Raw genomic sequence first — 26,594 nt, forward strand, 5'->3', positions numbered from 1 at the left:
TATTATTTTATAACAAAGGTTTATTTATCATCTCTACCACATGTCCTTCTTGGGTTGACTGTGGCTCTCTTCCACACAGCCTCCCACCGGGATCTAGGCTAACAACAGGCTAACAACAGCCTTTATCTAGAGCACTGTTGATCTCATGGCGCACGGAAAAGACGTGGAGAGCCATGAACTGTCTCTTAAGGCTTCTTCCCTGAGAGGACACATCACTTGCACTCACACGTTGTTGGTCAGAACAGGTCACATGGCTCTGTGACATCAGTGGGGCAGAGAAGCATGTTGGGAACAGGGTGCATTCGACCACCACACAGTCCTAGTATAGCATTTGTCAAGAGGGCCTCCCTGTCCTCCCCTGAGACTCTGCCACTGACCTGTTCTACCCACCAATGGTAAAAGATCTTCTACTGGGTCACAAAAGGTAGGGCCAACTTCTGTTTGGTTCATTCCTGGCTTCTCGTCATAGTGCCTGGCATAATCTAGACATTACATGAATATTTATTGAAATGGTATGGAGTTGATATTGCAATTGGAAGAGCACGCCACAGAATGAGGCCTGCATCTTTAAAAAAAAAAAAAAAAAAGTTGATTTATTTTGAGAGAGAATGAGTGGGGGAGGGACAGAGAGAGAGAGAGAGAGAGAGAGAGGGAGGGAGGGAGAGAGAGAATCCCAAGCAGGCTCTACACTGCCAGCACAGAGCCTGATGTGGGACTCAAACCCATGAACCATGAGATCATGACCTGAACCAAAATCAAGAGTCTGACACTGAACTGACTGAGCCACCCAGGTGCCCCAGAATGAGGCCTGTGTCTTTGATTACAATGATTCCTCAACCCTGAGACCCTCCACTTATTCTTGCCCTGTGGCAGACCCCGAGGAGGCATGACCTGCGGCTCCATGTCAATTACCATTGCCACAGGCCCAGCTTGAGGTGCTAAGAACATTCTGCCCTCACCAAAGTCATCCAGAGCAGAATGCAAACCCTGCAATTAAGAAGTTCAGGGCCCCTGGGCTCCATTTTTGCTTTCACAGCACAGTGTGTCCTGAAATCTATCTCATTCATACATCTTTATCTAATTGCTGGCTCAGAGAGGCTTCCCAATTCTAGGGCTCAGGGACCTTGACTCACACCTCAACTCTAGTTCCAAGTCCCCCACGCTTAACCTGCAACTGCCGTGCACCGAAACAGTGTGGACTCTAAGCAGCCGGGTGGGTCCCAGGGACCTTCACAGAGGATTCCCAAAGAGCTCCTTAAATACACCCTGATTCCAGATGATGCAGCACCATCTTTGCAAGTGACGCGTCCTGTTTACCCACAGCTTTCCCTGAGATCCCTTGAGGAGAGGAGAGAGAGAGAGAGGAACTCTGGGAGAAAGTAAGTCTCTCTTAGTTTGTTTAAGTGTGCCGAGAAATGAAATACAAGCTGTTAAGTTTGGGGAAGTCTGCACCATCTGGTTACTTACAGCTTGATGCTTTCTGGTAGGCAACATCTGTGGGTTAGGCAGGGAGGCCCTGCCACTCCCCTTACCATGGAATCAGGGAAGCCTACATCAATGGCCTTACCAGGGCACATGCTATCTTCACCATGACTGTCTGTGGACAGCCACCTGTGTAGGAGGGTGGGATCCCAGGGGACTATGCTGTGTGCTTGGCAAGACACCATGCTGCATGGTAGAAGAACATTAGCTGGGCCTGCCTCTAGCTAGCTGTGTGGCTCTGTGACCTTGGTCAAGTCACTTCCCTTCTCTGGGCTTTGATTTCTGTTTATAAAATGTAGCACAGGTTACAAGATCTCCCTCCTGGTTCATTGAGGCGGTGCAGTGGGGAGCCTGGGCTTTGGAGCTGCAAAGCCCTGGTGATGGGCCCACTCAGTAGCTGGTTGTGATCCTGGGCTTACTGAGCCTCAGGTTCTTACCTGTAGACTGGAATCATAATAGTATTCACCATGCAGATGAATGATTAAGCAAAAGCATTGTAGTACTTAATTCAGGTCTGGTGCTCAGTGCCCAAACCAGTCCTTAGGAAAAGAAATAATAGTGGTATGGTGCAAAGCTGGCATTGGCAGCTACCAGGCACACATGTTCACACTGGTTCTACTAGACTGCACTGGATTCACTGGCCTGAGCTAGAAGTCTAGGAGCCCAGAGCACTCAGCCTGCATCTCTCTGGCCACCTGGAATTTTGAGAACTGACAGAATCTCTGAGAGTGCCCCGTTACAGGGCCGTCTCCACACTGGACAAATCCTGGTCTCAGAGCCAACTCACCTGTAGGTCCAAGAAACAGTTGCCATGTCGCATTATTCTGAGGGTTCTAAGAAAATGAAATTGCTCCAAAAGACCGCGTATCTCCCACTCCCCAACCACCCTCAAATCTCTGCCTGCTACCACCCACATAGATTTCTTTCTGATACCTTTGGAGGGTGATAACCCTTAAGGCTTTGTTAGGCATTAAAATATTACTGTGAATCAACTTAGCAGAGAAATAAAATGCATACCAGACAAGGCTTCAGGGACATTAGATAAGAACAAGGAAATATTGGGGCTCCTGGGTGGCTCAGTCAGTTGAGCATCTGACTTCAGCTCAGGTCATGATCTTACAGTTTGTGGGTTCGAGCCCCGCATCAAGCTCAGCTTGCTGACAGCTTGCTCAGAGCCTGCAGCCTGCTTCAGATTCTGTGTCTCCTTTTCTCTCTCTGCCCCTCCCTGGCTCATGCTCTGTCTCTGTCTCTCAAAAATAAATAAATGTTAAAAAAAATGTTTTTAAAAGAACAAGTAAATATTGATGAGAGGTGTGGGGACAGAGATAAGGCTGAATGGGCAGGCTTACCTGGGCATTGGATAGATGGCCAGAAGTATCTCATGGAGGCCCTGGGTGGGAAGAAGGGCAGTTATAAACATTAAAGGAGTGTCTATTAATGGCACTGTGTATCAGGCATGGTACCAACCCCAAAACCCTAGGAAATACACATGTAAATAATACAGTCAATACTGCCCACACTTTCCCCCTGATAAGCACAAGCCGCAGGGTGATCATGGATTGGCAGATAGGAATCTCCCACCCTCTCAGACTCTGTGGTTCCTGGAGGCCTCTCCTAGGGTGAGTCTGTCACCCTAAACAAAGCATCTGGCTCTAAGGATACCTATTTTTCACATAGCATAACTTTCAGTTGCAAACCAACAGGTGCTCAACTCTAGACTTGATCATCTGTTCTAAGGCTAGAGGGAAAACTGACTGCTTGAACCTTTCCCAAGAAGTATATTGGTTTCCAATATGGCACCTTCCTGAAAGATTCTCAAAGGTCATTTTAACTATAGGAGATGTTGGTGGTAGCTAACTTTGGAACCCAATCCCTCACACCTTATTTCCTGACAGTATCAGGAAGCCCCCGATCCTTATCCTTCCCTAAAGAGCTGAGCCCTGCTCCTGTGTGGGACATAAAGATGCAGAGAGCTCTGCTGGCAACTTTTGAGCTTCAATGGGAAGCCGCTGGACACCCAAGGGTTCTCCCAGCGGAGGCATCCAGTCTTCTCTGCCAGGCTGGCCACCCTCAGCTCGGCCCTCCACAAAGCTGTTGGTGCGAATTTCCTAAGACATAAATCTACCTGGGACACTCCCACTGCTTCAGGCTTAGTCCTCGTGCATTACCCTGGAATCATAGCGGTAGCAGAAACAAAAATACTTACAATAGTAAGGATAAAGTCACAGGTAACACGGAGTGAGCGCTCACCGCGTGGCCAGCATGCTTCTTCAGGCTCTAATGCAGGCTCCCATTCAGTCCTCACAACCACTGGGAAGGGAGATGTCACAGCAGGAGCTGGACAGGCAGAAAGGCTAAGGGACGTGCTCACAGTCCCAAGGTCAGCAAGTCATGTTACAAGGCATCAAATTCAAGTTTGCTAACTTCTGAACCTGTGTTCTCGACCACTGTACCGTTTGGCCTAAACATAATGGTTGTAAAAAAGAAAAAAAGTGTGGTGGGTACAAAGTGGCTCACACTCCTTATGGCATCGGGACCTAGAACTTTCCCCAATCACAGCCCTGATCACACTGTGTCACAGCTGTGTGTCCACTGTTGGCTCTGAGCTACCCCAGGTCAGAGGCTGTGCTGATTCACCTTTACATCACCAGTGCCTAGCAGGGGTCTTGGCACATGGTCGGGGCTCAATAAATGGCTCATGGGTTAATGGATGGATGAATTCATTGGTCCACATCAAACTCTGGCCTTCTCTGGGAACTTCTCTGCTTATGAAAGCCCACCATACTCATTTCCCTAAATTCCAGCACCGTTTTCCTTATATAATATAGCTCATTGCACCTTATCTTGTCACATATAACATTTTTGTCTGCATGTTACTGATGCTTTCACCTCTGCAGACCATAAGAAACTCGGGGACGGGGGGCAGGTGTGGCCTTTGGCCTTTCTTTTCCTGACTCACCCAGCTCCAGGTTGGCTTAGATCTCTAAGTAGATACACTGAGTAGTTCATCCTGACCCAGGAGCAGAAAATAGAAGGTGAGGACACCCAGCCCGTGAGGAATAACCCTTTGTTCTTTCTGTCCCCCGTGCACTGCAGGAGCCTCCTCTGGCATCATCGACCTCTTGCCATCCCCCAGTGCGGCCACCAACTGGACAGCAGGACTGCTGGTGGACAGCAGTGAGATGATCTTCAAGTTCGATGGCAGGCAAGGGGCCAAGATCCCTGATGGGATTGTGCCCAAGAACCTGACAGACCAGTTCACCATCACCATGTGGATGAAACATGGCCCCAGCCCCGGTGTGAGAGCCGAGAAGGAAACCATTCTCTGCAACTCGGATAAGACTGGTGAGTCTGGAGCCCACCCCTGCTGGTGGCTGCCCCTTATATCCCAGCTGGCTAGGCACGGACACAGCCACAGAGAATGTGGGAGGAAAGCAAGAGCATGATGGGGGCCTGGGAAAATATTCTTGTGTCTGGTTTTCTGGCTGCTGATTTTCTGGGCTTGGGGTAGAGCAGGACCAGGAAAGGGGGAAGAGTAGAGGCACAGACACAATGCAAAAGCTGAGACTGATAGTTTTCAAACTGGGTTCTTCAGAACTCCAGCCTCCCCAGAAGTAACTTAGGGCTGCTACACATGAAGGGGGTGGGGGTAACTGGTGGGGGACACCGCATCCTAACTTCAAGCAAGGCAGCTTCACCTTCACTATGTTATAGACAGTAAGACTTCCAAAGGTTTATTTTCAGTGAAAGGGTCATGCTCATTTTCAAAGTCACCGAATGGTAGTTGACTTTGGCAAGGTGTTTTCCCCAGATTAAACCTGCACAAGGCAGTTCACAGCTTAGTGGTTAAAAACATTCCACCCCTTATTGGCCATATGACCTTCAGCAAGTTGTTTAACCTCTCTGTGCCTCACTTTCCCTTTCTATAAAACGGGTATTATAGTGTTATCTACCTATAGGATTTTTATCAGGATTAAATGACTTAATGTACATATAGTGCTTTAGAACAGTACCTGGCACATAGGAAATTCAATCTGTGTTAGATGTTACTGTTCAAGATAGTCTCTTACATCTCTACAAACAAGTTTATGAAAGCATTATTGTGTTTCCCATCTTGAGGATAAGGAAACATCCTTGAGAGTTTAATAACTTTCCCAAGTATATAGCCAGTGAGTATCAGAACTGGAATGTAAGCTCAGATCCAGCTGACTCCAGTCCTGTGCACTTGTCACCACACCCCACAGGTACACACATACACACACACATACACACACACGCACACACACAAACCCATGCACATGCATGCAGGCACACACACTTACTTGGGAATCTTATGCAAATTTTACAACTCTATCTTTTTTTTTAATGTTTTTATTTATTTTAGAGAGAGAAAGACAGAGCATGAGTGGGGGAGGGGCAGAGAGAGAGAAAGGGAGACCCAGAGTCTGAAGCAGGCTCCAGGCTCTGAGTTGTCAGCCAGAAACTGGCGCAGGGCTCGAACTCACAGACCGCGAGGTCAAGACCTGAGCCGAAGTCAGTTGTTCAACCAACTGAGCCACCCAGGCACTCCACCAGCGCTCCACGTTTTCTGTTTCAGTCACTCTTTACATTACATGTTAGCGTACTTTCCAGATGCAGAAACTGAAACAGAGTTGTCTGGCTTTTCCTAGTCCTAAAGTAAGTCTGTGTCAGATTGGTTGTGCTGAGGGTCAGTTTTTCTGGGACTTTCATGCCAGAAGGACTCTGTAGACATGCATGAGGTCACACTGAGGTTTGGGACCAGGTTCAGAGCTCAGCCCACAACCCCAGGAATCAGCCTGCGGTGTGGTCCGTGCAGTGCCTGGCAGGGCGCTCCTGTCACAATCCAGGAACCCGTATCAATAAGACAACAGGACAGGGCTGTAGGTACCAGTGCAAAGCGGCCCCGCCCCGGCTGGGGTTAGTGGCCACACACATATAATCCTTTCTGAAATGTATCAAATACCCCCGGGAGGCAGGTCAGACAGATGTCAGTGTTCCTGCTTACAGAGGAAGAAATTGAAATATCAAAGGTTGAGCAACTGGCCCAGGGTAGCACCCCCGGTTACCCAGAGAAACAGGATCAGACCGGGCCCCCCGGGCCCAAGTTCCACACGCAGGCTCTGGGTCCAGGGGTTCTCAACAGCTACACAGGAGAATAACCTAACCCGGATGCTTGTGAAAGTGCACAGATGCCAGGGCCCCCCCCTGACGCAGTAAGTCAGACTTTCTAGCGGATTCCTTTGTACAGCCATGGCTGAACATGCCACCTTAAATAATGACACTTCACTCTCGTCACATCAGTCCACCCCATGGCACGTCGACACCCTCAAGTCAGCGAGACCTGGTGCTCCTGTGCTTTGGCCAAGCATATGCAACAACACTTTGCAAGCAGCTCAACCCTGGCACAGAGAAGCTAGGGAAGGTTTTCTCTAAGTCCTTTGACTTAAAAAATAAATAATCTATAAATACCTTCTTGCCCTAAAAAAAAAAAAAAAATTTTTTTTCAGGAATAGGCTAAAGTTTTATTAGGCTTTTATATATCAGAAACATTTTTTTCAAGGCATGTTTATATCAGAAAACCTGAAAAAAACACAGAAAAGTATAAAGAGGAATGCACAAATCCCCTAAAACCCTAATACTTAGAGATATCTTCTGATTATATTTGGCATATGTCATTACCAAATAAAATCTTATTTTTATTTCTATGTATATGTAAGATGTCCTGACAATTTTCCATCTATTTTTATAGTACATGTGATACTGTCATGTTCTCTGTTTTTTTTTTTTTTTATGTAACATTACATCCAGATCATTTCTCTTTGTGATAAAATATTCCTTAAAGATATGAATTACATAACAATCCAAAATTCTGTCAGGGGGCTTTAGTATTTCATTTTTTTAATGTTTATTTATTTATTTTGAGAGACAGAGGGAGAGAGAGAATCCCAAGCAGGCTCCACACTGTCAGCATAGAGAATAACACAGGGCTGTGATCTCACAAACTGTGAGGTCATGACCTGAGCTGAAACCAAGAGTCAGATGCTTAACTGACCGATCCACCCAGGCGCCCCTATTATTTCAGTTAACTGGCTTCTTTTTGTTAGACATTTAGCTGCAACAATGACCAGGGGTCATGAAAAGAAATGGAGTCGATTTCTGAGTGTGCCATATCCCTAGCCCACTGAATAAACCAGTGACCTTGGTAGGGATACTGACTCCAGGAACCCAGGCTAACAGAGGGAGAAGGAGGAAGAAATTTCCTAAGCTAGAAAATGCTCCAGACCTCCATTCATTCTTCTTGTTCCCTTCCTCACCCACAACTTTTCCTGGCTCCAAATAATATTAAATGAGAAAAGTCCTTCTTTCTCTATTTTTCTGACAGTAGACAACAGATAACAGAAATTACTTGGTCACCTGGACCTTGGCCTAGGCCAAACCTACAACACTGGCAACTGCTTTGCACATACTTCCTCATTGTCTCAACTAAGATGCTTTTGGGGTGTCTGCGGGGCTCAGTCAGATATGCTTCCAACTTCGGCTCAGGTCATGATTTCATGATTCATGAGGTCAAGCCCTGGGTTGGGCTCTGTGCTGTCAGCTCAGAGCCTAGAGCCTGCTTTGAATTTTGTGTCTCCCTCTCTCTCTGCCCCTCCCCAGCTCATGCTCCATCTTTCTCTGTCTCTCAAAAATAAACATTAGAAAAAATTTTTAAAGATGGTTTCAGTTATAAGAAATAGGAAATATGGACCAAACTGATATCAAATAATCAAAAAATCAAAATAATAAAGGGAACATAGAGTTCTTTTAACTGAAAATGTCCAGAGCTATGACAGCTTCAGGCAAAGTGTGATCAAGGGCTTGGCCCTTTCTGCTGCAGTTTCTCAGATCTGCCCCATGTGTGTACAATTTCATGTTAGCAAACATGGCTGAAGCAGCTCCATGCCTCCCACTAATGTAGACAACTTTTAGAGAGAGAATGTCTCTTCTATTTGCTTTCTGATAAAAGAGAGTTCTTTTTGGGGCACCTAAGTGGCTCAGTTGGTTAAGCATCCAACTCTTAATTTCGGCTCAGTTCATGATCTCAAGCCCTGTGTTGGGATCTGTGCTAAGCATGGAGCCTGCTTGGGATTCTCTCTCTCTCTCTCTCTCTCTCTCTCTCTCTCTCTCTCTCTCTGCTCCTCCCATGTTCTCTCTCTCTCTCTCTCTCTCTTTCTGTTTCTCTCTCTCTCTCTTTCTTTCTCTCTGTTTCTCTCTCTCTCTTTCTCTCAAAATTAAATAAATAAAACTTAAAAGAAAAAGATTTTTAAAAAAGGAGAGTTCTTTTTTAGAACCACCCAGAAAAGCTCCTGAATCACGGGCTTGAACTGAGTCACTTTCCTGACAGAAGCCCTGTGGCCGGGAGAATGGCCTGCATTGCCTGACTTGGGCCTGGGTCCTGAACCAATGACTGTGGCAAGGGGACCACCCAGAGCCCATATCTAGAGGTGGAATTGGTGTTGAGGTTTGTAGAGGAGGTACAAGAATCAATCTCACTATCCTATTCTTCTGATGCATTAGGATAATCCAGCATCCCTGTCATGACACAGGTAAGGAAACTGAGACTCTGAGAAGCTAAAAAGTTCTCCCAGAACCATCTAGAGGATACAAGTCCACCCAAAGTCTATCTGACTCTAGGGCCCGTGTTCTTCCTATGACACCTGGGCACCTGTTCATCCATGCGTCATTTATGGATCATGTGCCTCATAGTAGATTTCTGTGTATGCTAACATGTATATCATCTGAGCTCTTTGAGTATTGGTCAAAGAACAGCTCCTCTCCTCCCAATGGCTGTCATCTTGTGGCTGCAGGACATAATGGCTGGGACCCATGATGTGAGATTTCCTAAGCAGAAAAGGAAGTCTTTTATATCAGTGGAGGAAAATATCCCATCCACTGTGTATGGGGAGAGAGGTATTTATTCATAGCTTTGGAAAGACATGGAACTATGACTAACGCTGAAAAACCAATCTGCCCCCTCCTCCTAGCAACCAGAAATGAAGCCGCTCCCCCTAACTGCACACCATAAGGTAGAGAAGGAGACATGATCTGTGGTCACCATTGTCAAGCCTGATGAAATGAAATAAATGTCCAGCACTCTAGGAGACACCAGCTGTGCTAAAGGAGCCCAGGGTAGCTGACGTGACTGTCAGAGAGCCCCCTTAGCCCTCCCAGAAGTACTTGTATAAAAAAATAAATGAAACTCGTTAGCCCATATAATTTTTATCCTGTGTCTGATGTAGTATCTGAATATAAGTCAGGTTGCTAAGGCCAGATGGTTTCTCTGCCTAAGTTTTGCTGTGGACTTTCTTGCACCTTCCTTTTCCATTTCAGTGAGCTCCACTATGTGTGTTCTAGAACATTCATGAGATCTGATTGTGTAAGGGGAAACCAAAACACCCACCCCTTTCCCCTTTGAGGCGCTCTAAGCGATGTAGCAGGAAGACCCCTCTGGCAGAGACTGATGCAGCAATTCTGCAACCACTCCGATCGCTTTCTGCTTTTCAGAAATGAACCGGCATCACTACGCCCTGTATGTGCACAACTGCCGCCTGGTCTTCCTCTTGCGCAAGGACTTCGACCAGGCCGACACCTTCCGCCCCGCAGAGTTCCACTGGAAGCTGGACCAGGTAGGGCGCTCCCCTCACCCCTCACCCCAGCTCACCCATTGGGAGGGGCAGTAGGTGTGCTCCAGTGACGAGAGCAGCAATGACGCCCCTCAAAGTTCTGCTCACTTGCTGAGTTTGGGAATAATCAGCTCAGGGAGACACACAGCATCTTAAAGTCACGATAGAAACTGCTGCCTTCAAGACTACCTGGGGGTGGGAGGGCCACACTTCCCAGGCGGGACCTTGCACCTGTCAGTGGACCCGTCAACATGTATCTTGTCCATTTGCTCCACGTTGAGCTCCTGGGAAGCTGGTTCTCTTGATCTCCAAGCTCGGTTTGTGATCTCTGCTAACATATCTTTCTATCACAAGTGCCCATGTCTCCTCTCTGATGCTCTGTTATCTCCCTTGGGTGACAGTGCAGCCTTGCTTTTGGTGACACAGGTTGAGAACAAGGGACCCGAGGACCTTGAAGTAAACAGTGACACAGCACACTGAGCAGTGCACGTCCCTTTCTGAAGTGCAAAACCCTATGACTCACTCCAGAGCTTCCTGACTTGTGATCACAAGGGCTACTGTGTCATACTTGTCAATGACAAATCAAGTGTCTCGTTTGAGTGAAAAGCTTTGAAGTGTCTGTTTCCAAGGACTGTGCAGGGCTGAGATTGCAGAAGGGGCAGTCACTTCTCTGGGTGGCTGTGTCACTGAGGAAGAGTCTGGCAGAAGGCCTGGAGCCAGCCTTCACTTAGACTTGAACTGGGTTAGGAGGTTGGGGGAAAGGCACGTGTGGAATTTTACAAATGGTTTTAGCAGCGTCTGGGTGGCTCAGTTGGTTAAGCATCCGACTTCGGCTCAGGTTATGATCTCGTGGTTTGTGGGTTCGAGCCCTGCATCAGGCTCTGTGCTGACACCTCAGAGCCGGGAGCCTGCTTTGGATTCTGTGTCCCCCTCTCTTTCTGCCACTTCCCCACTCGTGCTCTCTCTCTCTCTCTCTCAAAAATAAACATAAAATAATTTTTTTTAATAATAATAAAAATGGTTTTAAACTATCAAGATGGAGAATGCCAGCAGAGCAGGAAGGGGATTGTAGAATGGGTCCTGCTAAAGGAAGCAGATGATATGATGCCCATTCCGCGGTCGTACTGTCTGGAACCCCACCCATATCCTGAGTGCTTCTGGGAACTTCATTCTTCTGCCTTCCCCTAAAACCCACGGTGTGTGCTACCTGCCTCACCTTGTCTAGGGATGAGTGTTCCAGAATCCTCTCCCTACTCACGGGCATCTACCAGACACTCTCCCTGTACTACGTAAGCCCCCAGGCCCAGGTAGGTAGGGCTGGTTTCAGAGAGTGTTACTGGGAAGCAGTCCAGAAGGAAGTCATTTATATTGAGAGGAGAATGGTGGCTGCCCCCTTTCATCCACACAGAAGCAGAGACATATGCTCTTTAAAAAGATAGATTCATTAACCTCAGGGAATCCTTCAATGCTGGAACTCCAGGCAACGGGACAAGGTCAAGGCCGCCAAGCTGATGGAAAGATGTTTTAGGAAGCCCAGTGGCAACTGCCTAATCTATTCCCAGTATATCTCATCCTGCTGGATCCCAGGGTTTTGCAAATATGGCATCTGGATTCGTATATGTTCCTCTGAATTAGGAATTCTGGGTATTGCAGAAATTGTGAAATCCTGACGTTGCTTATTTGATTTCCCGGCAACCTCTCAGCTGCCTTCTAAAGTGCCATATGGCTTATATGGGATATATTTAAATACCTAATACAAATTGAGATGAATTAAAATAAATTCCGTATTGTTAGGGGTTTTAATAAGAGCATTGCTATATTGGCCAGGATAATTACAGGTGCCCTGCAGCGTTTTCTCAGATGGGTTTGAGAAGTACTGATACAGGCAAACGAAGTCACAGGGTTTGGAATTAAAAATAGGTGAGGAAGGAATTCTGGTTCTACAGAATAATGACTCCAGGAATTCTGAAATCTGCTCCCAAAGGGGTGAATTTAAGGAGGGACTGAGGCTCATGGAAAACCTTCCAGATTACTATGATCCCGTTTACTACCATTCATTCGCCAGCATCCGCTCTGCACCAGGCACACTGCCTCTGAGTTCACTCTCACCTGCCCGGTGGATGAGATGAGGCAGGGGACCACGGTCTCGTGACCTGCCCAGGGTCACACAGCAAACCACGGCCTGGACCTGCCCTTTGCATTACACTATGCTGTTTCCTTGATGAACTTGCTAATTTTAAAATGTTCTCATTTTCAAATTTTAAATATTTTTGATTTAGAGATCAGAATTATCCCTGAGATGCAAAATATTTATAGTCTTGATGAAACTCTTGAAACCGTCAAACCTTCCCTTTGATTAAGCCTTGTCTTCTTCCTTAGTCAAGGCAGTCAAGGGGCTGCCATCGCAAAGTATCACAGACCAGGGCCTTGAACAACAGATAATTATTTCTCACAGTTCTGGAGACTGGGAAGTACAAGACCAAGGTGCCAGCTGATTCAGCTCCCTAGTGACGGCCCTCTTCCCGGCCTGTAGACAGCCACCTTCTCACTTTGTCCTCACATGGCAGACAGAGAGAGAGAATGCGAGAGAGCTCGCACACTGAGATACCTTTTCCTCTTCTTATGAGGCCCTGTGAGATTAAGGCCCCGCCCTTATGAACTCCTTTAACCTTGACCACCTGCTAAAGGCCCTGTCTCTAAATATAGTCACACTAGGGGGCAATGCTTCAGTCTATGAATTTTGGGGGGACAGAATTCAGTCCATAGCATTCTTATTTTTTATGGCATTCTTTACTAAAGAAATTAACATTGGGGCGCCTGGGTGGCTCAGTCGGTTAAGCGTCTGACTTCGGCTCGGGTCATGATCTTGCGGTCCGTGAGTTCAAGCCCCCCATCAGGCTCTGTGCTGACAGCTCAGAGCCTGGAGCCTGTTTCAGATTCTGTGTCTCCCTCTCTCTCTGCCCCTCCCCCACTCGTGCTCTCTCTCCCTCTGTCTCAAAAATAAACATTAAAAAAAAAAGAAATTAACATTAAAAATATTTATCAGAAACCCCAGCTCATCTGAACTGTTGCCCTCCCTTTGAAGGGAGCCACAGTGGGTAGGATATAGGAAACCTCAACCACACTCATAGTAGCAATCCAGTGGTACACACAGACAAAACCCCAGACCCTTCTCTCTCCCTTATTCAGCTCTCTGTGTAGACAGAACCTTACCAGAAGTTTCTTGGATGTAAATCACTTGGTGTTCAGAATGTACATAGTTGATTACATCTCCTGCCCCAGGAAGCCACTCTGGGTCCCCCTCCACCCCAAGGGGTTTCCCTCTCCCCAGTGCTCCCCAGATTCCATGCAGCATGCAACTGCAGTGCTTACTGTACCCTGGTAACCCATTTATCCTGCTTTTGCTCACTTTGCCCTGAGCTCCTAGTGGTACTCTCTCCAGCTCCTCAGTGCATATGATAGCCCTGAGCACACCATTGGTGCGCAGTAAATGTTTGCATAACAACGAAGGGATGTCAAGATCAAAAGAAGGGAGAGATGACATGAGGGAGGGAGAGAGGGAAAGAGAGAAGACAAATCCAGGGATTTTTTTTAAATCTCCTGATGATTAACTGATCTTTTTCTTCACTTTATGGAGCATTTTAAATTCTAAAATTTTGTCATTTTTTACTCTGTGGATTTCAGTGTTGTTCCACTTTTATGTTGATATCTAATTTCAAAGGTTTAACTGGATTTGCCACCAATGGCTCTGTAATTATTGCAGAACTTTCTGGTTTGGGCCAGAAAGGGCTCAAGCCAGTCTACTGTATTATGTGTATTCAGATTCCTGGCCCACCTTGGGGATCCCAGAAGCATAATATATGTTCTCATGGCTAATGGGGCTTCATTTCTTTCTTTATTCAACAGTTTATTCTGAACACAAACTATGTGCCAGGCTCTGTGCTGGGTACCAGGGATCAGCTGCTAGAACAGAAGACCCTGCTCTCTAGAAGGGTCCACAATCAGGAGCAAACTAGCACAGAAATGTTTTACAATCCTCTGCAATACATGCTGGGGCAGAGGGCAGGGGCCAGGTCGGGGGAGTCTGTGGGAACCCGTTCTGGAGACACCTGACGTAGACCTGGGAATAGGGGCCTGGAAGAGCCCCTGAGAGGGGACGTTATCTGAATGGAGTACGGAGGGCTTGGTGGTGTAGAGCCAGGCAGCCAAGATGGCAGGGAGGTGAGCAGGACGTCCATCTTCAGGAGACTGTAGGCTTCCGGAGTGGCAGACCATAGGGATGGGGGGGGAGGGGAATAGTTTGGCAGATATTAGGACCCATGTTTAGAGGAGCGGGTGTCAATCAAATCCCAAGAGGCTTTTTGTATCCTGTTATGAGTTGGTACTTTATTCCCCAAAGAATGGGCTACAAGAATTTTATTATTCAAGTAGAATTTAGGGATGGGTAAATGTGAATAATGCTAGTATGACATTCATAAAATGTATCAAATTTAAGTCGATATAGCTCAGGCCAGGTCGTTCAATAGGGCCAGCGATGGGGGCTGCATTAGAACCAGGGTCTCCCCCCTCCCGCCTCCATAGCCAGGCCAGGAGATTAAGCACTTGACCGATGTTGCTCATGGGCATTGAAACCGGGGCCTGGTACGCACATAGCGTTTCAGGAGTGTGCCCAGGGAGGGAGGCAGTTACCACAGGGGAGCTGTGTGTTTCCAGAAGCCCAGCCCCTTTGCCCCACACCTCAGAAAGCCTTTGCCAGGGTGGACAGACTGCCAGGTAAGTCCATTATCAGGTAGCTCCAGGAAATGTCCCTGACAATCCAGTGTGCCTCACTAAAGGGATCCTAACGATGAGGAGAATGTCATTTTAATGGGATTTTTACTTACGATCTGCTAATGCAAATCCCTCAAGCCTGCAGCTAGTCATGTGCAAACCCAGACAAGAGCAGAGAACGCCCAGCTGCCAGCTCACACAGGAAAGGTTTATTCATTTGCAGCCCCTCCCGGCTCTAATATTATTTGGATGTGGTTGACTCATTGTCACAAATTCTAATGATCTTCCCCTTGGACTTCTTGGTGCTTGGAGGGAAACCTGCTGATGTTTTACAGCGTGTTCCATTTATTGGAAGACACAGCTTGAGTGACAGCCTCAATCGACCAGCAAGAGGCCAGGTGCCCCCAGCTCATACAAGGGAAAAAAAAAAAAATGCGTCTCTGAAAAATCACCATGAACACAAGATGCAGAAGTGAGATTCATCCCATTGGCCATTGCTGTCCCTGTGCCAGAACTTGTAACAGGCACCAGAGAGAGAGAGAGAGGAGGACACAGCCCTGACCTCAGGGAGCTCACGGCCCTGCCCAGTGTACAGGCCCTAGAGAGCATTCTCCTGCAGAGGCCCTGAACTCTCGTAATTGGGGGTGAGGAGAATGACTGAAAATGCTTGGCTGGGTGGAGGTGGGGCCTCATTGAAGATTCAGCCATCACACACACAGCTCCTGGCCATGTAAGAATCTAGGCCTGGTGCTGCCTTTCCGACTGTTCAGAAGTTAGAATCCGATTTTTATGTAAAATCTCCCAATTTTTAGTATTTTCTCACTTAAAACCATTCATCATCAGATCCCACAAATGTTCTGCAGTGTACCTTTTATACCCCGGTCACGGGTTTGAGACCAACAAAAGAATATTCTCATGCAGGGAAACCACAGCATAGCACATCTATTTGAGACGTTTGGGTCTTCCTAAGTGAGGCCCACCTGTTCTTTGTAAGCCCCTCCTGCTCTCCTAGCACCGGCCCCTCCCTCCAAGAAGAGCGCAGGGCTTCCAGTGGTGAGGGCGGGGGAGCCTACCCTCTGACACCTGGGGGAAAGGGCAGGGGTGAGTGGGGCAGGTGCCCTAGACCCAGGCCCCTGGTGGTGGTGGCGGTGGTGGTGGTCTCGCTTCCACCTACACAAAGGAGACAGTAAGGCACAGGCCCAGGTCTTTCCAGAAACAAATGCCAGGGCCAGGATTGGAGCCAAATGCTCTCAAATGTCTTGGGCTGAAGCTTCTGCTGGTCAGATCCTTTCTACTCGCATGGAATTCTGAAGCTCCAGCAGGAAGCTACAAGTGAATAAATCCTTCATTCCTACTGAGGATGAATGTCAGAACGAGGCAGTCAGGCTGCCCGCATCGGCTCTTCCAGCCACACCGGGAGTCAAATGGCTTAGTTCGATCATTATTACAGCCAAGTGCCAAGGAGTTAATTGGAGAATGGTTCGTCCAGGCCAGACCAGTCCTCTTAAAGAGCAGAATAATGGGGCTTTGTCAGCACTCTGGTTCCTCCACCTAAGAGAGATTCTCGGCTGCATCAGCCATGTTCTCTCTAATGCAGCGCCCACCCCCAAACTGGCCTCCAGTGATACCTACATTCCTTTAGGAACATGTGTCCTAAACAGAGTGGGAAGAATGTCCAGAACCTCTTTTTTTTCTCTCTTGTAGGCAGAATCCCAAATGACTTTTTCTAAGACGCCAACTTTGCAGGGTTGTTCTGAGTGAAATATGGATGTGGGGAGGGTCACAACTACTCTCCTTCTCTTTCTCTCTCTAATACCTAAGGGCCCAGGCAAAGCCCTTCTCTCAGAGGCCCTCTCCCTGCCTCTTCCCATCTAACAGATCTCTGGGGAGAACTGACTTCCATGGCTTCGTGGTCATGGCAGAACAGGGTCCTCAGACCCACGTCGGACACTCAGACCTCTTGGTTCAGGACTGTGCAGAGACTGGCTTGTCTGCTCTCTGGAAAGGTGACTTCTGACACAGTTACTGCATGTGTTCAGTTTTCTTTACAGAGGGTGCGACATGCAGGCAGCCGCCATTCTACCCCATCGCCTGAGCCTTGTTCCCTCCACCAGAATTCCCTTTCTTGGCAGCCCTTCAGGCTGACCCAGGTCCCTGTTGCACTGCTGGCCCTGACCACCCCATGCCACTACACCTCAGCTGGGCTCCTCGGCTCCCCTGTTGACCACTTGTGATAGACAGAATAATGGCTTCCCAAGATATGCACCCCCTAATCCCTCAAACCTGTGAGTATGTTAACTCCCATGACAAGAGTCTCTACAAATGTGATTAAAGATCCTAAACCGGAAGGATTGTCCAGGTGCATCTAATGCAATCACACGGGGAGGCAGGAAGGTTAGAGTCAAAGAAGTGACAAAGGAAACACAGATCAGAGTGATGCCAGGCCTTGAGCCAAGGAATACGGCAGCCTCTCTGAGCTCAAAAAAAAAAAAAAGAGGGAGAAAGAAACAGATTCGCACTAAGGCCTCCAGAAGAAATATATGCAGCCTGGCCAGTGCCTTGATTTTAGCCCACTGAAACTCCTTTCGGACCTCTGACCTCCAAAACTGTAAGATAATAAGTTTATGTTGTTTTAAGTTACCAGGTTGGTGGTAATTTGTTCTAGCAGCAATGGGAAACTGATACATCTCTCGTGAGCCTTGGGGAGTCCCAGAGCTGCCCAGGCTCATAGGTGCAGCCCCCCCCCACCTCCGCACAGCTTATTGAGGTGACCCTGGGCCAAGCTCTCCAGGCAGACCCAGAGAGCACCCCCTGAGTGTGGCACCTCTATCCACTCGGAAAGTGTGGCCCTGAGAGGTAGCGAGGAAGGGGTCCTGTCCTGATGCCCCTCATTGACCACCTGCCCCTCACTCCCCACCGGCCCGCTTCCTGCCAGCCTCCTGTGAAGGATCCCCAGGGAGCAGATTTAGCCTTTCCTCCTGCTCTAGACCATATTCTCCCTCTAGCTTAAGGTACCGGCGGCTGCCTCCCCAGCCATTATAAGTGGAAAATACCTTTCTCTGCCTTCAGGGAAGAAACACTGAGTTCTCCAAGCTTTGTTCTGGAAATGCTAAAGCAAACCTGGAAAATCCTCCGTCTCTTGACAGAGGCTCACCCGGAAGCTGAAAGTTGACAAAGCTAATACACAAATGAGATTCTCTAGAAAATACCTGTCCTGCCCCTGAGGCACAGTCACTTGCTTCACTGGAAGGTCCCCCTCAAGCTCACACTGCCCCCACCGTGCCTTTCAGTTTTCTGCCTGAGGGCTTGCTCCAAGGCAAGAGGAGCCTCTTGGCTCCCGGGAGCACAGTCCACAAGCAGCCCCGGGAGCACCCCTGCCCCAGGGCACAGGCGCAGCCAGGCCTGAAGGTAGGGAGCGCCGGTGGGCAGCCACCTGCACTCTCATCAGAAGTCCCAGGGGAAGCAGGCCCCCCACAGCCACACCACCCACCTTGACTTTGCCCCACTGTTCTGGCGTTCCCCGTTCCCTGACTCACTCTCCACGAGTCTTCTTTCTTCCTCCCTGGAGCCACCTCCTAAATGAACTCTCTGCTCTCCACACCCATGCAGCACAGGTAAAGTGTGTGATCTATAGAGGGAAGTGAGCAAACAGCGCCTGCTATTATCTCTGGGAAGAAAGGCCTGTCTGCAGAGTTTCGGAGGCAGAACTGGAACCAAACAGAGGAAGTTACCAAGAGACAAGAATGAAGGGAACAAAAGGGAGGAAGAGAGGTTAGTGAAGTGCAGATTAGTGTTGTCAAATGTTAGTGAGTGGATTGTATCCATAACCAACAGTGAGATCTGATGACAAGCAGATCATTCCATTTGTGTCTTACTATAGACGTAGTGTCCACAAACTCGCTGAGGGTTTTCAGAGGCTTATTGATCAATATGTTCTGAGCCATTTGCTGGAAGGGCTGACTTCTCAGGGCTCTCTTGGATTCCCATTATTACCCAAAGGGTTTTCTTTACTTTTCCTTCTGAACATCCTGTGCAAAGGGAGAGCCCCAACTCTTGCTGAATCCAGAGCTGCAGGAATGTCATTCTCTCCTCTGCCACAATCTCACTGGCTTCCCCCACTTTCTCACCCGGGCTGGAGGCGGAAGGCTATACAACTGTTAAATTTAAACAAGTCAGAGATGCTAACTATTCTATACATTCCTCCCTTAGCTGCCAGACCTGGCTCCTCTCTGATCTCTGTTCCCCCGTTAGCACCTGCTCATCAATTCCTTTCACTCCCATGCAATGATTATTTGTGTTCTAGCCTGTACATCTGCCCAGAGGCAATGGATGCATTTTTTTCAGTAGACATCCCATAATACATATTTAAAGTCAGTGTCTCTCATTTTGTTGTTAAAAAAGAAGGAAATTAATGTCAACACAATTGAAAATGCCTAGTAAATCAAATCACCTTTTCAATAATAAATTAAGATGCTTGAGCCTCGGGGTGGTCCCACTGGAAAGCAGCATGAACTCAGTCACTACCCTGGCTGTGCTTTGCTCCTGTCTTTCCAGGCTGCTTCAGGTATTGGTGTCAGTGGGAGGGGAGGGAGACTCCTCCTTGGCATCAAACCCAAATGTCTACATTCATTAGAGGAAAGATATTTTTCTCTGTCGCTCCCACACTATGGAAAGATAAGAAATTGACAAAGCTGAATGCTAATAGAAAATGGCAAATTCTAATGCTAACCCCTCCTTTAAGAGAAGTGAAGTCCCCGGGTAGTGAGAAGGAGAATCGGAACCAACAGTAATTCGGTTCTTACTTGTGCCAGGGGCTTTCTTTTAATTCTAACAAAAATCTTGCAGCTTAGGCATAACACCCAGGTTAAGGATGAAGAATGGGAGACATAGCATCTTATCTAATCTCTTAGATAATAAATCTCTTACCTAATAAATGGAAGAAACTTAAATATGACCTTAAAACACACATACTTTAAGAGAGCAAAAAAAACACCATTGTTGACTTGGAAGGGTTTACAACTTTAGTGGCGACACAAGAAGACAAGAATGAACCGACATCCATGCTAAGACCGAAGTGTTCAGAACAGGGTGTGGGTGTCCATCTAGGAGCACATTCCAAGCTCGGCTTGGGAAGAATCATGATTTAGCATCTTTTAAAGTAAAATAAAGAACAGCTTGCTCCTGAGGCCCAGTGGTGAGTGCGGCTCATCCCATAAAGCAAGAGTAGCCAATGGAGCTGACTTCTCATGGGGAGCCCTCTTCCAAGAAGTCTTGCACAGCAATAACCCTGGAGGCCCAGCAGTGAGATGAATCAGCTCTACCTTCTCTGCTTTCTCCCAATCCCGAGAGTCATCTGTTTCCATCTTTAATGTCTAAACATGCAAATATTGCTACACTTACTGCTCATTAGTTACCTAAAGGAAGGGCCCTTTAATTATGCCTTTAAATAATGAACCTCCTCCATCACCTTGACAATCAGTGCCTATTTAGAAGGAAACAAGGCCTCATTATGAAACAGCTACTGCATCCCTTGGTTACTCAGAAGATGGTAGCTTTCTTGAGGCAATAGAAATGGATGTCTAAAGACAAATAAGCCTTGCAATTGCATTAACTCATTCTGGCTTTAGGTTCAACTGTTAGCCAGTAACATATTACATGTGAGGGAAAGAGAGGAAACTAGCATTTTTTTAAGAGGCCAATATCTGAGCTCATTGATGTCCACACATGAAGTCTAAACTGCACAGTCGCTTTTGAAGTGATTTCTTGTCTCAATTTTATAGATACTGAAATGAGGCTATGAAAGATGAAATAATTTGCTTAAGGTGTTAGACCAAGTCTACCATTCTCCAAAACTCCATGTTCTTTTCCATTATATGATGATCTAGGTGAGAAGTATTTACATAGCTTGGCAGAACTGGGTTTCCTCTGAGTCTCCACTGGATTTATCCATCTTTCTGCCTCAGCAGAAACTCACAGGAATAGTTTCCTTCATACAACCCCCAGGCACAGTCAGGCTGAACCACACTATGCATGCACCTGTTGGCATGGCTCTGAAAAATAAAACAGAGTATGTCATAGACAAGCAAGTCATTTCCACTATGGACAATTACCTATTTATCTCTCCATACTGAACTCAGGGCTCACATCTTTGATAAAGACTTTCCTGTAACTCCCTCCCCCATAGACAATTGACCTTACTTCCATGGGGGCCCCAGAATTTTGTCACTGCATTTTTCATACCGTATTACACTTATTTGTTTCTTAATTCATTTCCTCCACTACACTGGATACCATTCTTATTTACACCTTTAATCTTTAACACAGTGTCTCCTACAAATATGTGTTCAATACATGCTTATTAAATTTAAAAAAATGAGTCCTTATCTATGGTTCCCAAACACTAGTCCATGGACCTATAAGCATCAGTTTGGCTATATATCACCTGAGTGACATTGAAAAAAGCTGCCAGAAAAAAAAAAAACCAGTATGTCCTTTAAAAGGTGAATGAATAAATAACCTATTGTATATCTGTACATGGAATTGTATTCAACAATAAAAAGGGACAAACTATTGGTTCATACAATGTGGATGAATTTCAAAAATATTGTGCTATGTCAAAAACTAGACAACAAGGACTATATATTGCATGACCTCATTTACATAAAATATCAATAAAAGGCAATTTTGTAGATAGACTATCAGTGGTTTTCTAGGGCTTGGGTGAGAGCAGGAATCAACTGCAAATGGGCACAGATATCTTTGAATTATGGAAATGTTCTAAAACCAGATTTTTATGATCATTGCCCAACTTGATAAATTAATTAAAATCATTGAATTATACACTTAAATGAATGAATTTTGTGATATGTAAATCATACCTCAATAAAAATATTAAAAATAGGAATTGAAAAATGGCCCATTCTGAGATAACAGGGTGATATTGACACTGTCTTGTCTCTAAAGAGTTCTAATACAGGCTTAATACCAGAAAGGAGGGACATGTAGGAAGAAATCCCGAAATCAGAATATAATCTTCCTTCAAATCCCTTAAATCTTTGGATGACCCCTGAACTGTGTACACACAGGGGAGCCTTCAAGAAGCCAGTGAAAAGCAACAGCAAGAAAAACCAAAAAATTGAGTAGAGATTTTAGCTACTGCCTACTGCAAAGGAGACTTATTTTAACGTTTATTTATTTTTGAGACAGAGAGAGACAAAGCATGAACGGGGGAGGGTCAGAGAGAGAGGGAGACACAGAATCTGAAACAGGCTCCAGGCTCTGAGCAGTCAGCCCAGAGCCCTATGCGGGGCTCGAACTCACGGACCGTGAGATCGTGACCTGAGCCGAAGTCGGACGCTTAACCGACTGAGCCACCCAGGCGCCCCAAAGGAGACTTATTTTAAAATTCCTCCAAGCTTGAAGGGCCAGGAAAACACCTAGAAAACTCTGGGTGAAATACCAGAAGAGACATGAATAAAGATTATATGCCAGGATTAAGGGACTGGCTCAGAATGAAGGGTAAACCCAAACAAACATACTCATATATAGTATAAGACCAACTCTACAAGTACAAGGTGATGATTCAGTAATTTAACAAAAATCAATAACCTCAGAGAAATATAGCAGGATCCAGAGTTTCTGCAATGTATAATGCACAGTGCCCAGGATGAAATATAAATTATTAGACATGTGAGGAAACACAAAAATGTGACCAAAGGTCCAGAGTGAAATTGTTCAAGAGAAACAGACCCTGAAATGATGCAGATGTAGGAATTATCAGAAAATAACCTAAAAGCAACTATTTTCAATGTGTTTAAAAACTTTGAAGATTGTCATAATGAGTGAACAGAATCTCAGCAAATAAATGAAAACTACATAAATGTAAAATCTAGGGTGGAAAATACAAAATTTAAAGTGAAAGGGTGGGCTTTGCAGACTGGAGATAGAAGAAGAAAGAGTCAGTGAACTGGAAGGGAGATCAAAAGAAATTGTCCAATATGAAGAAAAATGAAGGGAGAAAGATTTCTTAAAATCTTGAGCCAAAGAGAGAGGGAAGAGAAGAGAGGAGAGGAAAGTTTAAAAAGAACTCAAGAACAAGAGTGAATGAATGGGGCATAAAAGAATTAATTGAAAAGTGTCTGTTAATTTCTTCCGCCCATTTCTTCACTGGATTACCTGTTTTTTTGGGTGTTGAGTTTGGTAAATTCTTTATAGATTTTGGATACTAACCCTTTACCCTACATGTCATTTGCAAATATCTTTTCCCATTCTATCGGTTGCCTTTTAGTTTTGTTGTTTCCTTTGCAGTGCTTTTTATCTTGATGAGGTCTCAGTAGTTCATTTTTGCTTTTAATTCCCTTGCCTTTCGAGATATGTCAAGTAAGAAATTGCTGCTGCTAAGGTCAAAGAAGTTGTTGCCTGCATTCTCCTCTAGGGTTTCAATGATTTCGTGTTTCACTTTTAGGTCTTTCATACATTTTGAGTTTATTTTTGTGAATGGTGTAAGAAAGTGGTCTCATTTCATTCTTCTGAATGTTGCTGTCCAGTTCTCCCAGCACCATTTGCTAAAGAGAGTGTCTTTTTTCCATTGGATATTCTTTCCTGCTTTGTCAAAGATTAGTTGGCCATACATTGGTGGGTCCAATTCTGGGTTCTCTATTCTAGTCCATTGGTCAATGTGTCTGTTTTTGTGCCAATACCATACTGTCTTGCTGATTACAGCTTTGTAGTAGAGGCTAAAGTCTGGGATTGTATTGCCTCCACTCTGGTTTTCTTCTTCAATGTTATTTTGGCTATTCAGGGTCGTTTGTGGTTCCATACAAATTATAGGGCTGTTTGTTCTAGCTTTGGGAAGAATGCTGGTGCAATTTTGATTGGGATTACTTTGAATGTGTAGATTGCTTTGGGTAGTATTGGCATTTTAACAATATTTATTCTTCCAATCCATGAGCATGGAATGTTTTTCCATTTCTCTGTGTCTTATTCAATTTCCTTCATAAGTTTTCTATAGTTTTCAGCATAGAGATCTTTCACATCTTTGGTTAGGTTTATTCCTAGGTATTTTATGGTTCTTGGTGCAATTGTAAACGGGATCAGTTTCTTTATTTCTCTTTCTGTAGCTTCATTATTGTGTATAAAAATGCAACCGACTTCTGTACATTGATTTTGTACCCTACGACTTTGCTGAATTCATGTAACAGCTCTAGAAGTCTTTTGGTGGAGAAATGGGCAGAAGACATGAATACACCCTTTTCCAAAGAAGACATCCAGATAGCTAACAGACACATGAAAAGATGCTCAACATCATTCATCATCAGAGAAATACAAATCAAAACCACACTGAGATACCACCTCACACTGGTCAGAGTGGCTAAAACGAACAACTCAGTAAACTACAGATGCTGGCAAGGATGTGGAGAAGCAGGAACCCTCTTGCACTGTTGGTGGGAATGCTAACTGATGCAGCCACTCTGGAAAAGAGTGTGGAGGTTCCTCAAAAAATTAAAAATAGAACTATCCTATGACCCAGCAATAGCACTACTAGGGATTTATCCAAAGGATACATGAGTGCTGATTCATAGGGGTACTTGTACCCCAATGTTTATAGCAGCACTTTCAACAATAGCCAAATTATGAAAAGAGCCTAAATGTCCATCAACTGACAAATGGATAAAGAAGATGTGGTTTATATATACAATGGAATACTACTTGTCAATGAAAAAGAATGAAATCATGCCATTTGCAGCAATGTGGATGGAACTGGAAGGTATTATGCTGAGTGAAATAAGTCATTCTGAGAAAGATACTGTATGTTTTCACTCATATGTGGATCTTGAGAAACTTAACAGAAGACCATGGGGGAAGGGAAGGAGGAAAATAGTTACAAACAGAGAGAGAGGGAGGCAAACCACAAGAGACCCTTAAATACAGGGAACAAACTGAGGGTGGATGGGAGTTGGCAGGGGGAAATGGGTGATAGATATTGAAGAGGGCACTTGTTGGGATGAGCACTGAGTGTTGTATGTAAACAATGAACCACAGAGATCTACCCCAAAAACCAAGAGCACACTTTATGTGCTAACTATATGTTAGCCAATTTGACAACAAATTATATTTTTTTTAAAGAATTAATTAGGGGCTCCTGGGTGGCTCATTCAGTTGAGCTCAGGTCATGATCTCGCGGTCTGTGAGTTTGAGCCCCACGTTGGGCTCTGTGTTGACAGCTCAGAGCCTGAACTCTGCTTTGCATTCTGTGTCTCCCTCTCTCTCTGCCCCTTCCCTGCTCATGCTGTGTCTCTCTCTCTGTCAAAAATAAATAAACATTTAAAAAAATTTTTTTAAGAATTCAATGAAGAAATGATGGCAAAAAAATGTTTCCGAATTTTGTAAAAAACATCATCTTAGGGGCACCTGGGTGGCTTAGTTGATTAAGTGTCTGTCTTGAACTCAGGTCATGATCTCATGGTTTGTGAGTTTGAGCCCGCATTGGGCTCTCTGCTGTCAGCACAGAACCCACTTCAGATCCTCTTTGCACCACCCCATCTCTCTCTCTGCCCCACCCCCAGTCCCTCTCTTTCTCTGTCTCTCTCTCTCTCTCTCAAATAAATAAACATTAAGAAAAATAAAATAAAACATCATCTTAAAGATTGAATAAGATAAGCAAGCTCCAACTGAACAAGTATAAAGAAAACCACACTTAATCATAGCATTCTCAGCCTGTTCAAAAACGAAAAGAGAACATCTTGAAAGCATCCACAGAAAAAGAGGAAAAACATTATATATGGGAGAACAACAATATGAAAGCAGTTGAAATTTTACTGGAAATGATGGAGACCAAAAGGAAACAGGATGACAAAGGAAGTCTTTTTAAGAGCCAAGGGAAATGGTGTCAGATGGGGAAACAGACCTGTAAGAGGAAAAGAAGAGCATTAGAAATGGTAAGTATGTGGTTAAGTATGAAAGACTATTTTTTCTTCCTTCTGGATTTCTTTAAATGGCCATGACTTCTAATTCAATAATTATAACAGTGTATTGAGGGCATATAATATATGTAGATGTAAAACATATGATAATATATGCAGATGTAAGGGTGGAGTTCTAATGCACCAAGGTTCTCACATTGTATGTGGAGTGTTAACTAAGTATTCTGATAAGCTAAAGATGCATATGAAAGAAGGCCTACTTTTAGGCTAGGGAAGTTAAAGGGATACTCAGGAAAAAAGTGCAAGCTCAAGATGAACATTTCTTAAAGTAGATGCCCCCTTCAAAAAAAATGGGCAAAGGTATCACGATGGCAAAGACCTTTTATTGGCAGATGACCCACAAGAAATAGAGCACTTGAATCTGGAATTTCTAGACAGTGCTCAAGGTGAGTGCTCGAGAGTTAGCATGAATGATGAAGGAGGACCCAATCTGACCTCCCAACCGTGAATTGGAATTGGACATAATATTTCAGAATGTGGAAGTGCTTTTTGCCATGAAACCGGGTTTTAGAGGGCCTAGAGAGAAAAGTCTGAGGTTTAGGTTTCAAAGTAAGCAAGAAAACCAACAGGTATTAAATTTGAGGGATGTGGACAGTGACTTAGGAGTGCAGGGATAGAAAGAAAGGAGGAATTTGCTGCTCTTGGGGCTGCAAGCAAAGGCATCAACTTTGTCTCT

At 45.4% G+C, this 26,594-nt stretch overlaps 1 protein-coding gene across 3 annotated transcripts in view; it reads left to right on the forward strand.

Annotated features, from left to right (window-relative positions):
• CLSTN2 (calsyntenin 2) overlaps positions 1–26,594 on the forward strand; it is a 603,671-nt gene that overhangs the window by 502,181 nt on the left and 74,896 nt on the right. For all 3 annotated transcript variants that reach the window (XM_058730043.1, XM_058730044.1, XM_058730045.1), the window contains 2 exons: positions 4,579–4,827; positions 10,048–10,169. In XM_058730043.1, the coding sequence (XP_058586026.1) occupies positions 4,579–4,827; positions 10,048–10,169 (371 nt within the window). The remainder of the gene's footprint in view (positions 1–4,578; positions 4,828–10,047; positions 10,170–26,594) is intronic.

Source organism: Neofelis nebulosa, chromosome 5 (assembly GCF_028018385.1).
Source record: "Neofelis nebulosa isolate mNeoNeb1 chromosome 5, mNeoNeb1.pri, whole genome shotgun sequence".
NCBI classification, from domain to species: Eukaryota; Metazoa; Chordata; class Mammalia; order Carnivora; family Felidae; genus Neofelis; species Neofelis nebulosa.